This window comes from Myotis brandtii, unplaced genomic scaffold (genome assembly GCF_000412655.1).
Source record: "Myotis brandtii unplaced genomic scaffold, ASM41265v1 scaffold1043, whole genome shotgun sequence".
In the NCBI taxonomy this organism is placed as follows: Eukaryota; Metazoa; Chordata; class Mammalia; order Chiroptera; family Vespertilionidae; genus Myotis; species Myotis brandtii.
Window position 1 is genome coordinate 1,071,253 of NW_005353510.1, and position 22,547 is coordinate 1,093,799.

General features: G+C 35.3%; 1 protein-coding gene across 3 annotated transcripts in view; it reads left to right on the top strand.

Moving 5' to 3' along the window:
• FAM76B (family with sequence similarity 76, member B) overlaps positions 1-22,080 on the top strand; it is a 32,669-nt gene extending 10,589 nt beyond the window's left edge. The window contains exons 1-10 of one of the 3 annotated variants that reach the window (XM_005856736.2): positions 342-514; positions 813-877; positions 1,904-1,958; positions 3,304-3,459; positions 5,826-6,025; positions 9,058-9,105; positions 9,765-9,845; positions 10,503-10,638; positions 13,023-13,124; positions 19,506-22,080. In XM_005856736.2, coding sequence (XP_005856798.1) covers positions 410-514; positions 813-877; positions 1,904-1,958; positions 3,304-3,459; positions 5,826-6,025; positions 9,058-9,105; positions 9,765-9,845; positions 10,503-10,638; positions 13,023-13,124; positions 19,506-19,595 — 1,038 coding nt within the window. In that variant the 5' untranslated portion in view covers positions 342-409 and the 3' untranslated portion in view covers positions 19,596-22,080. Of the gene's footprint in view, positions 1-341; positions 515-812; positions 878-1,903; positions 1,959-3,303; positions 3,460-5,825; positions 6,026-9,057; positions 9,106-9,764; positions 9,846-10,502; positions 10,639-13,022; positions 13,125-19,505 lie in introns of those variants that run through there. The other 2 variants (XM_005856735.2, XM_005856737.2) reach the window with 2 other exon arrangements.
• The last annotated feature ends 467 nt before the right edge of the window (positions 22,081-22,547 follow it).

Consider the following 22,547-nt stretch of genomic DNA (forward strand, 5'->3'; position numbering starts at 1 on the left):
GAGAGGAAGACAGTCCCGCCCGCGCCCGGGCGGCCCGGGAGGGGTCCGGGCCCCGGCAACATTCCGGGGTCTCGGGGGTGGGGCTGACGGAGAGAGACAGCCACCTGTCTGTGCCGCAGAGACCCTGGGCTGGAGATGTTTTCATCTCGTTTTGCCCGGGCGGCCCGGGAGGGGTCCGGGCCCCGGCAACATTCCGGGGTCTCGGGGGTGGGGCTGACGGAGAGAGACAGCCACCTGTCTGTGCCGCAGAGACCCTGGGCTGGAGATGTTTTCATCTCGTTTTGGGGTTTTTTTAGCTTTTTTTTTTTTTTCCCCTTCCCCTCCTTTGCCTGGTTTGCCCTCTCCTTCCACCGGGAGGCAGGGGACGGTTTTTGCACTTTCTCGCTAGGAACCTGAAGCAGCAAAGCTGATGGCATCCTCCTTCCCTGTCCAGGAAAGCGAAGCGACTAGCTTGGGAACAGAATGCTCTATGATTTGGAGCTCCTCCCAGCCCCTTAAAGCCGGGATGCTGTCTGTGAGCAACGGTGCACAATAATGAGTAGTTTCGCATTTAAGCGGTGCTTGAAGTCGGCCCTGACAGCTTTCTTTATTTATCAGTAGCGTGACCTCCCCCCCGCCCCCCAAAACCCCATCTAATAAAGACAAAGACACCCATGACTTCCCTAAGGAATTACACCACTTGTATGATGAGTCGCCCCAATAAATCTTATTAATGTTTTAGACATTGCCTAGGTTAGATAATAATTTTAAACCAGAAAAGTGAAACTTGGGACTTTGAGGTAGGTACTGATCAATTCACTGTCTTATTACAGGAATGTCGGATTGCGCATCCTATTGTAAAATGTACTTACTGCAGATCAGAGTTTCAACAAGAGAGGTTTGTATAACAACACTTTTTGATAAAGATATTGTCTGTAAGGAATACTTGGGGGTTGTAACTCCACATTTATGGTGTTTTTTAAAAAATGGTTTAGCTTCTTAAATGTTAAGTTGTGGAAGAGAGAATGTTGACAAAAAATTAATGGTTATTGTTTATCTAGACTTCCGTTTGAGCATGAGGAAGTAAATTATTGTATGGAACATGTATAGACTTGCTAACAAAAAATTCAAATATAAGCATGTACTCTTAAGCTAAAAATGTGGCACAATATTAGTGCTGACATGGACCTGAGGGAAGGTCTATAGTGTTACCAACTATCTTCCAAGAGTGAAATCTAGTACTTTTTAATAGGATGGTTCTTGTTAGAAAATTAGAGTACACATAAGAGAGTAACCTAAGAGCAGAACAGTAATTTCTTCATAAATTGGTGTGGAATGATCTAGTGGAGAAGGCCAGTGGGCGGTTAGGTAGGCACTGACTTATGATGCTCTGCATAAATAATGGCAGGTGTTGGTTTTGCAACAAGATACCAAACATTAAGACTCTGTTTTGTTTACCAAAAATGCACAATGAAAATGTATATAAAACATTTATCTTAAGTCATTGATTTTCAACCTTTTTCATCTCATGGCACATGTAAACTAATTATTAAAATTCTACGGCACACCAAAAAAGATATTTTTTGCCTATCTGACAAACAAAATTTTTATTTCATTTACACTGGACAGTTATTGTTGTGTTGGCTGTATTATTTGGCAATCTAAGGGAAAAGAGGTCAGTAGTGCATGTTTTAAAACTTCTTGCAGCACACCAATCACTGTCTTCAGGTAATGGAAGAGGAGTAAATTTGAATAATAGATAACCCTAAAAAGATTCTTATGTTTGTATATTTTTAAAATTGTTAGTTAATATTTGAGTTTTAAGTACTAAAGCAAGTTGTATTCTTTATCTGTTTTAAATCAGCATCATGCCAGTTATCTCTGAAAGCTACATAAATTTGATCACCTACAATTTCCTTTTCAGCAAAACTAATACAATTTGTAAGAAGTGTGCTCAAAATGTGAAGCAGTTTGGCACGGTAAGTATGTCATATATTTTCATTTCATGTTATTGTCACTGGTCAATGTTTTACATAAAGATGGACCTTTTAAAATATATATGTAGTTCTTAAATATTTCAACATGTCAAAATATTTCAGGAAATAAATTTTCTGTAGACAGTCTGTGGGGAAGATGACAATATTTAAAAACAGTCATATGTGCATGTTTTATATATATTAAAATACAGGGTGAAAGTTATTCATTAAAGATTCAAATATAATTTATTCATTAAAGATTCAAATATAATAAACTGGTTATGGAGAACCTACTTACCGATAAAGTTGGCATAATCATGGTTTTTTCCCTTCAGAACCTTCAACAATTTTTATATAGCAGCACAATTCAGGCATTTACTCACAAAAGTAATGACATTATTCTAGTACAAATTTTTTTTATCATGTATATTATAGCCATTATTGGTCTGTTACAGATATGATTAGTCAAAGTGTAGGCCTTAAGGTTCTACAAAATCCTTAATTGTTTTTGAATATCAAAAGAAAATCAAGGTATGCATATGCCAATTTTTTAAATTTGAAAACTCACCTATAGTGTACATTCCCTGCATCATCTGTACCTGTATAAATGTTTTTTGAATAAATGGTATAGTGATTAACCTAACCAAGATAATAAATTAGTAGAAGTTTATTCCCTAAATACTGGATACATGAAAATTTTCTATCAGTGTGTACTTCTGTTTTCATTCTTTAAGACCTTTTACCCCTGTAGTTAGTGTATTATATAACATACATTGCAAATCATAAATGTTTCTCATGATCTTTTTTAACTATTCAATAGAGTAACAAAAAGTTCATAACTAGAAATAAATTTTATTAAATTAATGGAAACATCATAAACATTATGAATGTCATTGAATATGACATTTTACCATATGGTTTTCATATACATTATTTCACTTAAAGTCACATCATTGATGTTAACTGAGGACTTCCTATATTTAACAGAAAAAATTATTTACCTATTTTTCTTAATTCCAGAAATTGTACATTGGGTATATTTTGTGCAGCAGATTTTTAACATTTTTTTTTAATTTATTTTTATTGCTTAAAGTATTACAAAGGGTATTACATATGTGTCCGTTTTTTTTTCCCCGCCCTTGACAATTGCCCGGCTTCCCCTACCCCCCAGTGTCTTATGTCCATTGGTTATGCTCATATGCATGCATACAAGTCCTTCGGTTAATCTCTTACCCCCCTCCCTCCTGCCCCCCAACCCTCCCCGGCCTTCCCGCTGTAGTTTGACAATCTGTGGTTTTTTAACATTTTTAAATGTCTCAGTTAAGAAAAATATATATCTGTTTTTCAGCCTAAGCCTTGCCAGTACTGTAACATAATTGCAGCATTTATTGGTACGAAATGTCAGCGTTGCACAAATTCAGAAAAGAAATATGGACCACCTCAGACCTGTGAACAGTGCAAACAACAATGTGCTTTTGATCGGAAGGAGGAAGGAAGAAGGAAGGTATGTTTTATTTATGTTATGACATATTCTGGAAATTAAATAAAATACCAAACAAATGGAAGTCATTATAACTAACACACTAGTGAGACTTGATGTATTCTTTGGGTCCCTGAAAGCAGGTAGTTAGATGAAAGTGTAGGAACAGTGCATCTTCTCTTTGCATCATTTGTAGATAGATATTGATCAATTGAAATTACTGTACTTTAAAAACTAGTCTGTGATGGCTATTCTGTACTACTTGGTTATCTAACAATTGGTTTCGGAGAATTACTGCTTTTACATCCTTACAGCTACTTATACTTTTGTTGGTTATTTGAAGTTACTGGTATGAAAAACTACCTGATGGCACATTAACATGTGTAATTCAAAGTTAGTCTTGTGCCTTTGATTTGGGGCTCATATTTTAAATCATTGTTTTTCTCTACCTATAGTTACGTAAAAAGTGTGTGTATGCATGTGGCATTCTTCTGATCAGCATTCACACAGGCCTCCTGTTGTCTGTCAGTTTCAGTTGACTTGGAAAGTGACTAACTGAGGAGCTCCCCTAGCTGCTCCCACAGCAATATATGTACCCTACTTATAAGAAATGTTCCTCTAGCACTTTTTGGGTGAACAAATAGAAGCTAGAAACTTAATTTATTTTTATAGTTTTAGTCTTAATAATTTTGGAAAGAAGTCTCTTTTCCTCCCCCTTGACATGTACAAGTGATTCTTGTTACTTGTAGTAGTTACCTATATACATAAAAGCCTAAGCGACTGGCCGGTGGCTATCATGCACAATGACCACCAGGGAGCAGACGCTCAATGCACAGGCATGGAAACAGAACACACTGATGAATCTCAGGTGGGAGCAGGGAGGGGGCGAGGGGGAGGGCGGGAAGAGATTAACCAAAGATCTTACATGCATACTAGAGTTCCTGTGCACGGATTTGTGTACCGGTGGGGTTCCTTGGCCTGGCCTGCTAGGATCTGGCCGAAACCGGCTATCTGACATCCCCCAAGGGGTCCCGATTGCAAGAGGGTGCAGGCCAGGCCAGGGACCCCACTGGTGCACAAATCCATGCACCAGGCCTCTAGTAGTCTATAAAGTTGCTGCAAACTTTGAGTTAGTGAATACTGAACCATTGCTCCTAAGGATAATTATAGGACTAGGTTTCTGCCTCTAGTCACAACGTGGCAATCAGCACATAATCTTGTTTTGTTTTGTGTATATTTCTGTTTAAAGACACTTTAATATATATTGTTGATTGATTAAATTGAGCTCACAGCAAACAGCATTAAAACTGCCTGAATGAAGCTTATCTAACACATGTATTTTCTGCATAAGGTATTTCACAGCCTTGTTCTTAGGAACACATCACATCACTACACCTGGGAACCATTTTAATCAGTGAAATTACTAATAAAAAGCCCAAAATGAAAAGAAACATGGCACTGCTAGACCATGAGAAGGACACTTGTTTACAGTACGAGAGCTAAAAGAAGGCAACAGATCGTCACCTTGCTCAGCCTGTTGCCATCCAGCTACACAAATTGCTGCTCTGTGCATGTGCATGGATGATCACGAAAGTGCTGCAAGTTGACTTTAGGGTTATGTCTAAATTTCAGCAAGTAGGTGATGAATTTAAAAATGTGAAATCTGGCCCTGACCAGTTTGGCTCAGTGGATAGAGCGTCGGCCTGCGGACCAAAGGGTTCCGGGTTCGATTCCGGTCAAGGGCATGTACCTTGGTTGCGGGCACATCCCCAGTAGGGGGTGTGCAGGAGGCAGCTGATCGATGTTTCTCTCCCATCGATGTTTCTAACTTTCTATCCCTCTCCCTTCCTCTCTGTAAAAAATCAATAAAAAATAAATAATAAATAAATAAATAAAAATGTGAAATATGCAAATAATGAGAATCATTGTATATGTTATACAAGCTCTTCTTTTTTATATAAATTAATAGTTTCTGCTGTAGGGGAAAATACTTAGTTATTTTAGTAATTACACTGATTTAAGAATTAAAGTTAGTGTTTTGGTAGTATTTCTTTGAAGTATATCATCAATTTTCAAAGTAATAAGAAAACACGTTTCTCTCTCCAAAGTAAACAATATCTCAAAACTAACGGAAGTCTAGATATCATCCTTTATGACCAACTTTATGACTCCAAACAAGCATTTTCCCAAGTTTCAGAAAAGTCTAAATTTTACTTCTACTTTGCAACACTGTGTGTGTGTGTGTGTGTGTGTGTGTGTAAAAGCGAGAGAGAAGAAGGGGGTGGGGGGAGGTAAATACAGCTAGAAGTTTAGCACTTTATATTACTTGGTTTCACCTATGGCCAGTTAATAGGTACACTTAATCTAATACAAATCTTTTCTTTAAAAAGGTTGATGGAAAGTTATTATGCTGGCTCTGTACTTTATCATACAAAAGAGTTTTACAGAAGACAAAAGAACAAAGGAAGAGCCTGGGATCTTCCCATTCAAATTCGTCATCTTCATCTCTTACTGAGAAAGACCAGCATCATTCAAAACATCATCATCACCATCATCACCATCACCATCGTCACAGCAGTGGCCATCACAAGTAAGTACTTTGAAATCATGTTTTTTAAAATCCTCCCAGGCATTTAATGCCAAATATTATAGCTATGTGCTGGTTTCCATTGTACATGGTAAACTTCTTGAGTGTCTATAGTTGTTTCCCCACTTTATTCAATGTATTTAATTTGTACACATGGACTGTGTTTAGCTATTTACCATTATAATAAAGATAGGACATTTAGGGAATTTTATGGAGTCAAAATACAAGTGATGATTGCAGGTGATGATTTTTTTTAAAAAAGCCTCGATTTTCTTTCTTTTTTAAATTCTCACCCAAGGATTTTTAGAGAGAAAGGAAGGGAGAGAGGGAGGAGGAAGGGAGAGAAAGAGACAGAAACATCCATGTGAGAGAGAAAAATTGATCAGTTGCCTCTTGTACATGCCCCGATTGGGGATGGAACCTGAAATCTTGGTGTATGTGACCACATTCCAACTAACTGAGCCACCTGGCCAGGGCAATTTTCTTTCTTTTTTAAAATTTTTATTTAAATAATTGTTAGGACTTTACTTGTAAAAATTATATTTACCTTTGTTATCATTAATTTGTTTTAGTTAAAAACAATTAAACCAGTGAGTAGGAAATGTAAATTCAATATTATTGAGAACTGATTGTAACACTATCATTAGTGACCATGATAGAAACATTTGAAATCTTGAAAGTTCTCAGTGTGAGAAGTAATTTTTTTTAACTGGTGGTACTTTGCTGTATTTTTAAAAAATACATAGGAACTCTATTCAAATATAAAGAACTCCTTGATTTTTAAAATGGGGGGGAGTTATATAGTAGTAATATCTTAACACTTAATGTCTGTACTATAAAGATGTTTAAGTGTGGTTTTACTCAGGGAAAAATCAAGAATATTGAAACACGAACACATTTAAATGGAGAACACAGGAACATCATATACAGGTTTTCAGAAGAGTTCACTGTTTTTTTCCCCCAAATTTCTCTATGAGTCTAAAGTTCTAGATAGGCAAAACTTAATTTTATTTACAGGAAACATGAATTAGTTAGGAACACAATTAGTGATATATAGGAAATATAACATGGTTCTAATTAAAATTTGATTTTAAATCAAGGCAAGTATATATTAGATTATGGGGTATTATTGAGGCAATGATGTTGTTTACTTCAGGAGCAATTTTTTCCACTTTCCTTACTTACTGTGTTGTGCTTTCTGGATGTAACAATGCTAGACCAAATGGGGACTTTTAATCTGGCTATTTTGAAGAAATCTTGTGGTCTTTATATCAGAATACCTCGAGGAGCAAAGGAACATAAATCTTTCTTGTTTCTGTTTCTTGCTTTAACAAAAAATATGACAAATGGTATCCAGCAGACCTACTCCTAAAACTCAGCTGAAGTGTCCCTTTCCTTTGTCCTTTACAGATAAATTGGTCTTAGTGTGATGTGAAAGGACACACTCAGAGTATGCTTATAAGATCAAATTCTATGACCGGAACTTAAATCTTTTAAAAATCACAGGTTTCAAAAATAAAGGGAAAGAGGATGGGATTGACTTTTGTTCCTTTTGATTCTTAAGAAATGCAAATGCTGTTTTGTATTTGATGGATATAGACCTTTGACATGTAACTAACCAGTTTGTGGGGTCCTATCTTAAGTTCAGTAGATTAGAAAAATTATGAGGAGCATACATATTGTGCAATACAGTGATGGAAGGGGGGAAGGGAAGAAATTCTGGTCAATCTGGATCCAGAAATGGCCTACCTCAGAAAGTGAGGATGAGAATTCTATTTCAGTTTAATCATTATTAATATGATAGTTCTCACTTTGAAATCTGGATAGTGCCATTAATTCACATGAGATTTTATGGTTTGCTACTGCTACTAATGAAGTTTTTTAAAATAAACAAAATGGCAACTGAATTTCTTAGGGTTGCCATACATTGCCACATGTAAGGAAAAACTCAGGTATATAGATTAGATGATATTTACTTAGAAGTGATTTTTAAGAACATGATTTGTTTTTTACTTTTGCTTAAAAAAACTTCTAGACTAAAACAATAGAAAAAATTTATACACAGACGTGTGTGTGTGTGTATGTATAGATATATACATATATATCTATACATACACAAATAACTCATTAATCCTCAGATGTATTATATCTATTTTATAGATGAGGGAACTAAGAAATTTTAAGTACCTTGAAAAAGGCCACACAACCCAGGGCTTCTACATCTCTTTTATTGTATAAATATATACGTAGTAGATGCTCTATACATGTTGAGTCAGTAAACTAGGGGTTAATGAAGAATTGGCTAATGTGCAAGGACAAGGGGGAAGTTTGTAGGCTTCATAGTGCATTATGAAGTGGTTATATTGATACTATGGCATAATGAAAGAGAAGTGGTATAGTACTAATTATAAGTAAAAGTTAAATCAGTTGTTACTATGAAATTTCCCAATATTTCAAGATGACTTCTTCAGAGTACTGATTAAAGAAAGATCTAGAGACTTTGGAGAGAGTTCTTAGAAAAAGTAGGAAGGAAACAAAGACATTAAGATATTTCCTGGTTCAACTTGATACACTATTTTGAGCAACTTGAATTACTCCAAAGGAAGAATCTTCATGTAGGATTATTAGGAAGCCCTGACTCTAAAGGTAGAAATCTATCTGAAATAGTAAGGGCAGCCTAAGTATGATGATTCTCAGAGTTTATAATTATAAATCCCTTTTGTGGTGTTTCATGGTCATATCCTCCCACCCTTAGTATGATAGTAAATTGAATTTGGAGGTCCTCATTAAAATAAAATTCAGTCCCTGTCTTTGTACCTTTTTTGAAGAACTTAAGATGACTAGCAGTCATCTGATTAGAATGCATCTTATTAGAATGTGATTTATTCAATATATATTTGCTTAATTGAATATGCCTTTCTCTGAACAAGAGATTATAATAAACATATATAGTGTAAATTCATTGGGAAGAATGTTATTAAATGTAGATGTATTAAATAAATGTTGTTATTAGATGCCATTTATATATTTTTCAGAATCAGCAATCTGAGTCCAGAACAAGAGCAGGGACTGTGGAAACAGAGGTAAATATCCTATATAATAAAGAGCTAATTTGCAAATGGTCGTCACGCCATAATGGCTCAGACACTCAACACTGGTGAGAGAGGAATGGGGACCAGCCAGGTTGCGGCCCAGGAGAGGGACAAGCCACCCGCCCTGTGGTCCCGGGTGCCTGCGGCCCGGGCAAAGCTGCCCACCCATAGTCCCCTGCGGCTGCGGCCGGCCAGAGGGAAGGAAGCCCGGGTCCCAGATGCCTGCGACTGGCCAGAGGAGGGAATCCTGGGCCCTGGGTGCAGGGCGAGGCAGAGGCGGTTAGGGGTCATCAGGCCAGCAGGGGAGCATTTAGGAGCAATCAGGCAGGCAGGCGAGCGGTTAGGAGTCAGTGGTCCCGGATTGCAAGAGGCAGTCGGACATCCCCCGAGAGGTCCTGGATTGGAGAGGGTTCCCCCTTGCCGCCGCCCCCCCCCCCACTCGAATTTTGTGCACCCAGCCTCTGGTGTTAACATATTTTCTGAAGTATATTGAAAAGTATTTTTTAAATGCGATTTCCCATTAACCTTGTTACTTAGGCTTTTAAAAAAATCAATGATGTTTGGTAATATTTGGGGGGAAGAAAAATAACTTATCATTTGGTGCCTCAGCCCTTTTTCCTCTAATTATTCTTATTAATGTTTGGTTTCAGCCATAAATCCTCTGCAGCAATTCAGAATGAAACTCCAAAGAAAAAGCCCAAATTGGAATCTAAGCCATCTAATGGAGATAGGTAAAAATGAATTCCTTTAGCGAAAATCCAACTTAGTTGAAAACAGTTATAGTTGATTGCCAGTTACTACTAGGTGAAAGAACAGAAACATGTATCTTCTACATTGACTTCTTTGAGTCATCCAGAAGAGTAAACATAACAGTTAAAAAATTTTAACTTAATTTTGGCAATAAGAAAGTGGCACTGAACTATGTTGTTCTATTTGGGAAATAAATTTGGGTTTTGAAAAAAGGAAAACAAATCTGAATAGAGAACATTCTTTTTATCTTAATAATTCTTCAATGAAACACAAATCTAATTGTGATATTTTAAATTGGCCTGCTTGGAAAATGTTTTTAGATGTAAAGTATTATGAACGTGACTTTGTTTTAGTTCATTAGCCAAAAGTTTGCTGATGTTACTGTACAAATTGGCTGCCTATTGCTTTACACTAGAAGTATTGACCCCCTAAAAGCTAATACTGAATTATATTTCTGCAGGTGTATGTAATGTGTGCCATTAGTAAGGTAATTTGCCAGTTGCATCCATTTCTGTCAGGTACATATTTTTTTGCATTAGCCTTAAGGATGTTTGTGGAATTGTCTAATTTATGCAATTTGAACACTTGCTTATTTTCCTTCTACTTCATTTAACTCTGTTTTACTTTTTTCTTTTTAGTAGCTCTATAAATCAGTCAGCAGATAGTGGGGGAACAGACAATTTTGTCCTTATAAGTCAACTGAAAGAAGAAGTGATGTCACTTAAACGTCTCTTACAGCAGAGAGACCAGACCATTTTAGAAAAAGATAAAAAGGTAAGTACATGGTTCACTGAAGCCTGGTAAAACTTACATTTTGACTCTTGCTTGATAAATGTGAATTTTATTAGACTTTCTGTAATAATTGGTAATGTTTGTTATACATGATTCTTGTACGACACATAACAAAAGCCCAAATTGGAACCTAAGCCATTAGTGAAGATAGATAAAATAGTCTTTCAGAATTTTTGTTCTAAGAGTCAATAGAGAGCTAATTAGAATTGTAATAATTTCTGAACATTAGTTTTCAGTAAGCCTGTAATGTAAAATAGGTCTAATGTATTAATTTGAAAATGAGATATATATGGTATATTATGTGAATTCTTATGATTTAAGAAAGCAATTGAATATAGTTGGTGATAATCCAATCATGTATTTATTTCAGTCAAGATCAAATAACTGGTGAAAGTAAATTTGTGGTAATTTCCTGTGTTTTAGTCAGTGATTAGCATTACATGTCTAAAAGTATTTTGTAGGAAGGAAGTATTTATGGGACTTTGTTTATCAGATCAAAAAGAATATCAAAATATGTTGCCTATTTAGTGAAAAGTTCTGACACTCTGGGTGAACTTGAGCGGAATGTTTTCACCTTTTTGGATCTCAATTTTCTCATTTTAAAAATGAGAGTGTTAATGCCATCTCATGGGATGGTTGTTACTATTAAATGAACATGTAAAGTATTTACCTCAGCTCCTTGCATGAGTAAGTGCTCATACTGCTATTACTGTTCTAAGACTCAATAGAGACTCTGTCATCTTTGGGGGTAGAACCTACATTTGTACTTGTTTTATTGTCGTAGACTAGTTTATTCTATTTCAGATATTTTATGCAGTAGGAAAATCTTACAAACATTAATTTTAAAATTATAATTTGACTAGAAGCCCAGTGCGTGAAATCACACAGCCCCACCCACTCACGCCAGTCTTTGGTTGTTACAGCGTTAGGGCCACAGTCCTTTTATAATATAGATTATAAATATGTACATGAATTACCTGTTTCTAAGTATCTATAGTAGTGCTTCAGTTTGAGCTAGCTTTTCCTCTGGCATTCAACAACTTTAATGTTACATTTTCCCACACCTTGATGGTTTAGCGTATCTAAATTCTTTTCAATACATTTGTACCTTATTTTAAGCAAATTCAGTATAGGAAATTTAGGATTGACATAAGAAAAATAGGATAGTTGTAAGTGTCTTATTTTTTGGGGTCATTTTTTATTGCAGGATTTTTATATTAGTGGGCTTTTATGGAAATTTGTTTCATGCTCAAAATTTTAGAGACATTTCTATTGCACTAAGATGGGTATATCTGTATTCACCCAGATAAAGGTTAAATAAAATGGTAAGTTTACTATAATAATGATTCCAAAACCAAGTAGTAATGAATTGTGGAATTTTGACTTTTTTAGCTACTTTTCCTTTTCCTAGCCTAATTATTCTATATTAGTGCATACATTGAGTTTTCTGCTTTTGTTAGTGTTCCTTTTTTCTTAAAAAACACTAACGGGTATGGGGATTAGCAGTGATGTAAGGAAAGTAATAATTGTAAGTCTAAAGTAGTTACATATTTGCAATTTTTCTTATAAATGTAAATCTAAGACAACCAAGTTATTTTCTTGAATTTATTTCACTTTATTTAGTGATTTCTAGAGCCAGCCTTCCTATTTCTAGAGGGAGAGGAATAGAAATATTGATGAGAGAGAAACAACATTGACTGGCTGCCTCCTGCACGTTGCCTACTGGGAAGGGGGATCCAGCCTACAACCCAGGCATGTGCCCTGACCAGGAATCAAATCAGTGACCTCTTGGTTCCTGGATCCACCCTCAACCCCTGAGCCACACTAGCTGGGCTGAAGCCCTTAATAGAAACAAAAAGGCAACTTTTCAAAAGTTTAAGTGATGGTTTAATATTTTTTTTTTTAAAGCTGTGTTTTATTTTTTTTTATTTTATTATTTTTTTATTTTTTTAATATATTTTATTGATTTTTTACTGAGAGGAGAGGAAAGGGATAGAGAGTTAGAAACATCGATGAGAGAGAAACATCGATCAGCTGCCTCTTGCACGCCCCCTACTGGGATGTGCCCGAAACCAAGGTACATGCCCTTGACTGGAATCGAACCTGGGACCCTTGAGTCCGCAGGCCGACGCTCTACCCGCTCAGCCAAACCAGTTAGGGCGGTTTAATATTATTTTAACATTAAAATTATACTCAAGTAGACATCTTATCATTTCACAAAACAGAAATTATAGATACGTTATAAAACTCAGGAAGCCATTGTTAACATCTTCCATTTTTATAATGAATTGTGAGTTTATTGTAAAGAATATTTAAAATGATCTCACACACATATACGTATATATGGTGTTTTTTGTTTTTATTAGTTAACTGAACTAAAGGCAGACTTTCAGTACCAAGAGTCAAACTTGAGAACAAAGATGAACAGTATGGAAAAAGCTCACAAAGAAACTGTGGAACAACTTCAGGTAAGTGACATTATTTATATAAACTATTAGACGAGGAAAGCTAAACTTTGTTAATAGTATTCATTGCCTTTGATGGGTATTGGTATCCCTGTTTTATGCATATTTGGTGCATTTTCAGCTTTGATTTAGATTTCACAATAGTTCTTAATCCTACACCCATTAAAAGCTATTGCTTAATCCTACTCCCATTAAAAGAAATCACTCAATAGGGGATTCAATATTAATTTTGAAAACTTTTGCCTAAACATCAAATGAAATTTTTAGAGGAGGATGGCATTACAGTGATCATTGTAAAGCAAAACATTAAATATTGGATATGTGAAAACAAGGTCTTTAGTACATAGTGCAATTATTCTTCCTATTTCCTCCCACATAATGGGAAGGGAGATGGGTGTAGAAAACTAATTTTCAGGGCCTCAAGTGGAGGAACTTTACATTGTTTGCAGTGATGTAAGGCACTAGGTCAATCTCAAAATACTGACAAGTATATATACTCAGTAGGATTTTTATATAGCAAACAACTGAATGATGAAGCCAAGAGTCACCACAGTTACAAAGAAGGTAATATCTGATGTCTGGCACACTGAGATGGAGAGCATCCAAGCTTTTTCTCATCTAGATTTCATAAATTTAGAAATTAGACCACATTAAATTAATTACATATCCTATTGGTTTATGGTCTTTCATTGTAGAATTAATCTTTGGGTAACAGGGTTTTCAGAAGTTTTAAAAGCATAGCACATGCCAGCACACAGCTTTAGACTCTTGATGGGAGAGTGCAGCTTGGGAAGTAAGGATTTTGCACTATTTTTTGTTTTTTGTTTTAAACAATGCAACACCAAAGAATATTTGCTGTGTCTATCTTTTGGCTTTGTATTCTTCATAAATAGCTTAAATTGTGTAAGATTAGAATTAGATTTAGGAAAACCTGTTGAAATTTGAAGTACAAGTTGTCTACTCTTATCTCTCTCTACTCTACTCTTAACTCTTATTCTTTGTACTATTACAAAGAATTTTGAAGAGAAATCTTGCATGGAACCTGGCACATAATAGGCATTCAGGTAATTCTTTGAATGCGTGGTGATTTATGGAACTGCCCCTTTTCCCTCTGTCCTGAGAGATTGACCATATATTAGATTTCTTATGCATTATTGTTTATCATCACCAGCAAGTATTAGTTTTATTTTTAGTGAACTATGTTCACTAATTTTTATTTTTATTTACTCTTATTTTTCTCATTCAGTTATTAATGTTGAATGATTACCTGGGAACAAAATCTTCTGTATGATGATCTCTGATCTGATTTAATGTGGTATAACCAAAACTCTGGAGTTAATCCAGAATGAAGTAACAGAAAAACTGTGAGCGGTATTTAAATATGATAAAACTTAGTACTTCTGTTCAAAAGAGCAATTCATTGTCTCATTTTTTAGTGTATTTACAGTATTTACTATATTTACTATCTTTGTCATTTTAGCCTGATTGGCATCTTAAGCCTACCTCTTGATTGATAGCTAAGTTTTCATATGAGAGAATAATGACTAATATTTATATAGAAGTATGACATTTTCAATGTGAGTTTACATAGTCTCTCATTTTTTGCTCCTTAAGATAACTTTGTTATGTGGTATGAAACTGTGTTCACATAATTAGTCGGAAGTGACATAGAAACCTGTATCTTTTGACTTTGATTTGACTGTACTTTCTCCTGTTCTATAGTTTTCTTACCATCTCATGTTACTTAGATTTTCTGTTTCATTCTTGTTATCATACCACTTTCCCATATCTGGAGTCATTCTATTACAGCTAAATACCCTCTTTTAATCCCATTCCCTTTAGCAACCATGTACTAGTAGGTGAGTAAATATAGTTAACTCTTTGTCTTATCTTTTTGTGATAAGAAACTGAACCCTGTAGCAGGAAATTTACCTTACTCTAATAGCTCTCAAAACATTTTAAACTATCAAATCTGGGGAAAAAAAGCATTCAGCATAACAAGAAAAAATTGCACAAAATACCAAAAACACACACCCACAAACACCCTAAATTATTCTAAAATATCAAGAATAACAAATGAAAGCAGCTGCCTTTCATTTAGGAGTTGATGAAAGAGGATAGAGTACTAACATTTGAGTGCCTACTATGTAGGAGCTACTGTGTTTGGCTAAGTGTTTTATATATTTACTAGAGGTCCGGTGCTTGAATTCATGCACCAGTGATGTCCCTCGGCCTGGCCTGTGAGATGGGGCTGAAACCAGCTCTCCAACATCCCCTGAGGGGTCCTGGATTGCAAGAGGGTGCAGGCCAGGCCGAGGGACCCCACTAGTGCATGATTGGGGTCGGGGAGGGACCATGGGAGGGCTCCAGGGCATGTCCGATCCGTCTCACTCAGTCCTGATCTGCTGGACCCCAGCAGCAAGCTAATCTACCAGTTGGAGCATCTGCCCCCTGGTGGTCAGTGCATGTCAGAGCGACTGGTCGACCAGTCGGCTGTCTGCCCCCTGGTGGTCAGTGCACGTCATAGCGAGCGGTTGAGTGGCCTTAGCATATTATTAGCATATTGCACTTTGATTGGTTGGTCAACCAGACACTTAGCATATTAGACTTTTATTAATAGGATTTAGTTCTTTCAACTCCTGTAATGGGGGGGTGAAGTTTCTGTTTACCTGTGAAAAAATAGACTCCACATAGCAGATAAGTAGCAGAGCTAGGATTCAAAGCAGGATATGTGTGCTTCCTACTCCAGATAACCTTTCAGTTAGGCCAGCATTTCTAAACATTTGTAACTTAACTTGCTTAAGAGTTTTAAAATAATGTAATGGATTTTTTAGGGTGTGTAATAAAGAAGTAATATTAGCATATAAATTTTGAGTGCTTATATTTAAATGTTGCATTATAAAATATATTTTTCTACCTATATTAGAATAGACAGTTTGAGGCTTGTCTCCATTTAACAACTGATGTACTGTTTATTTTTCTGGAAGGCATTTTTTTTAACATAATTTATTGGCAATTGAATTTATTAGTGACATGATTAGGAGACTGAATATATAAGTACAGATTGAAAATTAGCTGCTATAGAATTAAAAAGGAAAAATTGCTATCATTACTGAATTTTTAAGTTCTGGTATTTCATACTTAAAATGTGAAAATTATAAACTCATTTTTTTTCTTGATTGAGAGAAAAAAAATTGAAGATTAACTTTTTAATAATTTGTTATGCTTTTATATAAATATTAGAGGCCCAGTGCACGAATTCATGCACCAGTGGGGTCCCTCAGCCTGACCTGCAGGATCAGGCCAAAACCAGCTCTCCAACATCCCCTGAGGGGTCCTGGACTGCGAGAGGCGCAGGCCAGGCCAAGGGACCCCACCGGTGCACGATCAGGGCCGGGGAGGGATGCAGGAGGTTGGCCAGCAGGGGAGGGGCCGTGGGAGGGCTCCAGAGCCTGTCAGGCCTGTTTTGCTCAGTCCCAATCAACCAGACCCCAGCAGCAAGCTAATCTACCTGTTAGAACATCTGCCCCCTGGTGGTCAGTGCACATCATAGCAAGCAGTTGAGCAGCCTTAGCATATCATTAGCATATTATGCTTTGATTGGTTGAATGGCTGACCAGACGACTGGACACTTAGCATATTAGGCTTTTATTATATAGGATAACTTACAGATCTGATAGAGATCTCTTTGAAGCAAATTTGCAGACATATCCTTTTTCATGCTCTTCATAAATTTGTATTTTAAAATTTGTTTCTTAAGATACTTCTTTTTTGGCCAGTAAGTCTATTTCAGTTATAAATTAAATCTGTAGCTAACAAATAATACTGCCATTTGCAACAACATGGATCACTCTTGAAAATATTATGCTAAGGAAATAAATGTCAGACAGAAAAAGTCAAGGCCCATATGATTTTACTCATATATGAGATATAAAACTGGAATCAACAAATGAATAGACAAGACAAACAACAACTCATAGATACAGATAACAATATGGTTACCAGAGGGAAGGGGGTGGGGAAGAGGTAGTAAAGGGGTAAAAGAGGTCAAATATATGGTGTTGGAAGGAGATTTGACTTTGGGTGGTGAACACACAATGGAGTTTTCAGATGATCTGTAATAGAATTGTAATTATACACCTGGAACCTATATAATAATTTTATTAACCAACTAGAGGCCCGATGCACGAAATTTGTGCAAGGGGCTCGGCCCCCACCACTGTGGCGGCTGCCTCTGCCTTGGCCCCCGCCCACCCGCCACGGTGGCCGTCTCAGCCCTTGCAGCCCTGGCTTTGTTCAGAAGGTTGTCCAGTCTAATTGGCATATTACGCTTTTATTATTATAGATGTCACCTCAAAAATTTAAAAAAAGAAAGGAAGAAAACAATTAAAATCTACATTTGACTAGGACTGGTCAGCTGAGTAATAAGCAGTTGATCATGATCACTGTCAGGCATTCTTAATGATTTGTCCTCTGAATTTCTCAACTGTTTAGTTTTAAGGAAAAATAAAAATCCTTTAAAAAAATTTTTTAAATATATTCTATCAATTTTTTACAGAGAGGAAGGGAGAGGGATAGAGAGTCAGAAACATTGATGAGAGAGAAACATCGATCAGCCGCCTCCTACACACCTCCTACTGGGGATGTGCCCGCAACCAAGGTACATGCCCTTGACTGGAATCAAACTTGGGACGCTTTAGTCCACAGGCCCATGCTCTATCCACTGAGCCAAACCGGTCAGGGCCCTTTTAAATTCTTGATGGTTTTCTAAATTTGAAATTGAAATTCTTAATTACCACCTTAAAAAATATTTAACCAAGAACAGAGAAATGCTGTTAATTATGGAGTCAAACATGAAAAAAACTTTTGATTTACAAATAAAGATTGCTCTAAGAATATTTGCATTTTGGAGGTCATAGGTATTAATTAGGGAGAGTTTGATTGGAAAAGAGTGGGGGAGTGAAAGCACAAAGCCTGCAAAGGTTTCTGTTTCATGAAACTGCTTTTAAGATGGTATGCAGTGAAGGCAGGGTGTTATGTTACCATAGAAAGGCTAAAGTTAGAGTAGAAGATGAAGCACTGAGGTTAAAATGGAGTCTACTTAAATAATAAGAACTCTTGAGACTTGTGAAGGGAAATGGTTGGAAATATAACCAGAGGATATCTTTTAAAATTCTGTTATTTTAGGACAGTGCTCAGATTTCAAACTATTGTCGGCACTCTCCCCATTTTGGCTCAAAAGCTCCAAAAGGATCTGATCATTAACGTACTTGTATATATGGAGAGTCATTATTTACATTTCCATAGTCAGGAGATTACATAGGGAGATAGTCAAAATATGACACAGCACATTGGCTCAAGGATAGTGTCTTTGTCACTGGTGGATGCAACATTTGAATGAAATGCAAATTCAGTTCAGATCGATGACAATGTGATATAAATCTTTTCCAATCAAACTCTCCCTAATTAATACCTATGACCTCCAAAATGCAAATATTCTTAGAGCAATCTTTATTTGTAAATCAAAAGTTTTTTTCATGTTTGACTCCATAATTAACAGCATTTCTCTGTTCTTGGTTGTTAAATATTTAAGGTGGTAATTAAGAATTTCAATTTCAAATTTTTTTGTTTTACACCATACTGAATCTTTGAAAAAAAACTTCACCCTTTAATGAAACTAAAAATGATGATATATCTGCTCCAATTATATCAAAGCCAGCACAAAATGTTTGGCAATTAAAAGAACAAAAATAAGATTAGGAAGGATGGTTCTGATGGGTATTTTTTTAAGTATTGAATATCATTAAGCTTAGAGTCTTTGTGGCAAAGTAATAAAGTCAACATTTTGCAAAAAGGACTTCTTCAGCTTGTTCTGTTAATTGGTGAGCATAAAATAAAAGGCTTTGTACATTTCGTAGGGAAATACTCCTTCCAGATCATCACTTGAGTCATTTGATCTTATTCATCATAAAATAAAACTTTTCACTTCATGTTTATATGATTAAGAGCCAAACTTTTTTTTCTATTTAAAATGTTTATTTTTGCCCTGGCCAATGTGGCTTAGTGGTTGAGCGTCCATCTATGAAAATAAAATGTTGACTCTCTTTTAAGCAGATTCACTCTAAGTTGCCTGTTTTTTTTAAATGATTATATCCTTAGACAACAATTATATTGACATTTACAAACCAATCTATAATTTTCCATCTACATAGCCATAGTTAAAGAGACGAATCTAAGTATACTCTTATTTAATTGTTAGTGTTTCAATGAAATATTGTTCTGTAAGTGAAAAAAAAAGCATTAATTAAGTAGTAGTCTTCGGCATGTCTTAATATTTCAAATATTGTTAATCTTAAATCTTTTAAATGTTTTTGTCTCCCACAGGCCAAAAACAGAGAACTACTCAAACAGGTTGCTGCATTGTCAAAGGGTAAAAAGTTTGACAAAAGTGGAAGTATACTAACATCCCCTTGAGAAAGTTATTGATTTAATGTTTCTGCTGAAAATGTAAATTTGAAAAAATTTCAGTAAAGCCCTTAAATTCTGTGTAGTGAAAAAATATTTTTGCACACCAAATGAATTGGCATATTTCCTATTCACTTTTGTAACTGATAAGCATTTTTAAGTTGTAAAACATCCAAATAAAACTTCAACTGGTTTGAAGTAACTTTATATTATTTGATATCCAGGAACTTTTTTGCCAGCAATAGTATTAAACAGTTGTAAAGGAGTGCATGAGTAGTGCTTTTTATAAAATGTAACATGCAATAATAGAGTAGGTATGGTTTTAAGAAATCATAGCAGCAGGGTTTTGTTTTGTTTTTTTGTTTTACACCATGCTAATTTCAAATAAACAGTTTTCAATTTAGAGATACAAAAGCTTTTAAACAAGGAAAATGGTGAACACTGTTTTTTTTTTGGTGATTGTTTTTTCACTTTGCATCAACATTAATTTAGGAATCATGGTGCTTTTATTAAATGAACTTCAGAGAATATGTAAATATGTTTTTAAATTTACATAATTAACATTAGTTAGTATACTAGTATTTTCATTATTGGTATAGGAATTAATGTTTATTGTACAGTACCCAAGGTAAAATGTGTTTTGTTTTGTATAAACTGTGGATTTTTACTTACAAGTGCCTTTTTGCCACCTAATGTTTTTATTTATAGGAATGTTGATCTTTTGTACATAGTTGTTTTAAAATCATGTTTAATAAATGTTTGTATATAAATGCATATGTATAGGAGCCTATTTCAAAAGGAAATCAAACTTGCTAGTAAAATGTTTGAGGTTGCATTAAGAACTGATTATGCATATAAACTTTAGATGATTTTGTGGTTTGTTTCTGTGTAATATGGGAAGTTGTTGGTCATTGAATTCATTGAATTAGTCAAAATACTTCCCAAAGATTTAATTTTAAATCACTTCTGATAGAGTAATTTTATTTTTATGTGATGATATGTCATGTTCATATTTTATAAGTTACATGTTTTGATTTATTTTTCTTTTATGAAAAATTTAAAAATTTATAATTTTTCTGCAGTGGTCCATATATATGCTTTCCTTATAATATGTGGTTATCTAAGTTAATATTTATGTACACCATACTTAATTTGTAAGTTTAAAGCAAATCTGGAAAAAATTAAATAACTTTTAAATCAATCTGTGACTATCTTTGAATAAATTGGAATCTTGTTTAAGATTCAGGTACTATTTATAAGAAAAGTATATAAGAGTCTTTAAATTGTCTATAAAAGGTTAAGGTAGGGTGGGATAGGTTATGGGAAGTTATTGACTAATTATATTCTGATCCATCTGTTTTCAGCCTGTAATGGAATTGATGGCCTACTTAATATATGCCAGTTCAGACTTGTATTTAAATTTTAAAGCATCAGGCATTGCTAGATATATTGGATAAAGTGGAAGAGTTCTTTCTCTTAGGAATTTATGAGCAGGGTAAATTTGTTTGAAGTAAACTGATTATTAAATTTGTCAATTTTGGAAAGTTTTGTTTTTAAGCAAGCAATGATTATGAATCTCATCAAAGGTCATCTTTTCTCAGAACACAGGATAATTGTAATTGTAATATGACTCATGTTTCAGTAGATTATTCCTATGGTCTATAAAGTAATATAAAATAATTCCTTGCCAAATTTGAAAACATAATCTAGGGTAATTTTCAAGTGATAGCAAAAGACTGAATCTGTAAGACTTGGAAGAACTAAACCAGTTTATTTTTATGAGATCTTTATATGTAATGTTCTTCATAAATTTCAGTACTTTGAACAATGCTAGATACTGCCTCCTTATCACAGATTTTAATATTTTATATTCTGATTATAGTCATTTGACAATCCACTGTGGTTATTATGGTTTTAAATTAAGATGTGTAGTAGTTCTTACACCTTTTTTGGAGCTGCTGCAAAGGAAAGGTGCCCCTTCCCACTTTTTTAGGTAACATTGAAAATTGAAAATCAATCTAAATAATTAAACTTTGCTAAAATCTTTTAGGGGTTTCACAGTATTTAGCACTAATTAAATGCCCTCTCTTTATCCCATGACTTTATTTTATCACTTAAAATTATTTCAATTGTATTAGCAATTGGAGTCCCAGTCCCGGATCTATAGCGTATTGACATAATGAGCTGATATTCTTTAAATGTGGACCCGTAAGGAGATACTATGGTGTGCTGTATTGTGCTTTTTAGCCTGTTTTCAGCTATTAGCATTTACCAGTGTGGATCATTTTGGCTCAAGCTATTTATGTATTAATAGCCTGTGAATATTACAGTCCTTTTTAGATTGTATTGGTCTAAATATGCATTCTGAGGTGAACCTGTTAAGCTGTTCACATGTATAGACTTAAAATACTATACTTGTACACATCCAACTGTTGACATTTTGTACTTTTTTTCTAAATCTAATATTTCACAATAAAACTTGTCAAAAGCTTTGTATTAGTTTCCTATTGCTGCTGTAACAAATTACCACAAACCTAGTGGCTTAAAACAGCAAAGATTTTCTTATGTTCTGGAGGCCAGAAGTCCAAAATCAGTTTCCCTGGCTAAAGTCAGGGTATTGACAGCACTAGTTTCTTCATGAAACTCTAGTGGAGAATACAATTCCTTGCCTTTCCCAGCTTCTGGGGCTGCATTTCTTGCATTCTGTGGCTCTTTGCCCCTTCCTCCATCTTAACAGCTAAAAGGTTAGTATCTTTCAGTCTCTGCCTCCATTATCATATGATCTCCTCTCTTATAAAGACACTAGAGGCCTGGTGCATGGATTCGTGCACAGGTGGGGTCCCTCAAGCCTGGCCAGCAATTGGGGCCTATCAGGGCCAGCCTGCTGCGGGGAGGGACCGCGGGAGGTTGGCTGGCTGCAGAGGTTAGCTGTGGGAGTGCACTGACCACCAGGGGGCAGCT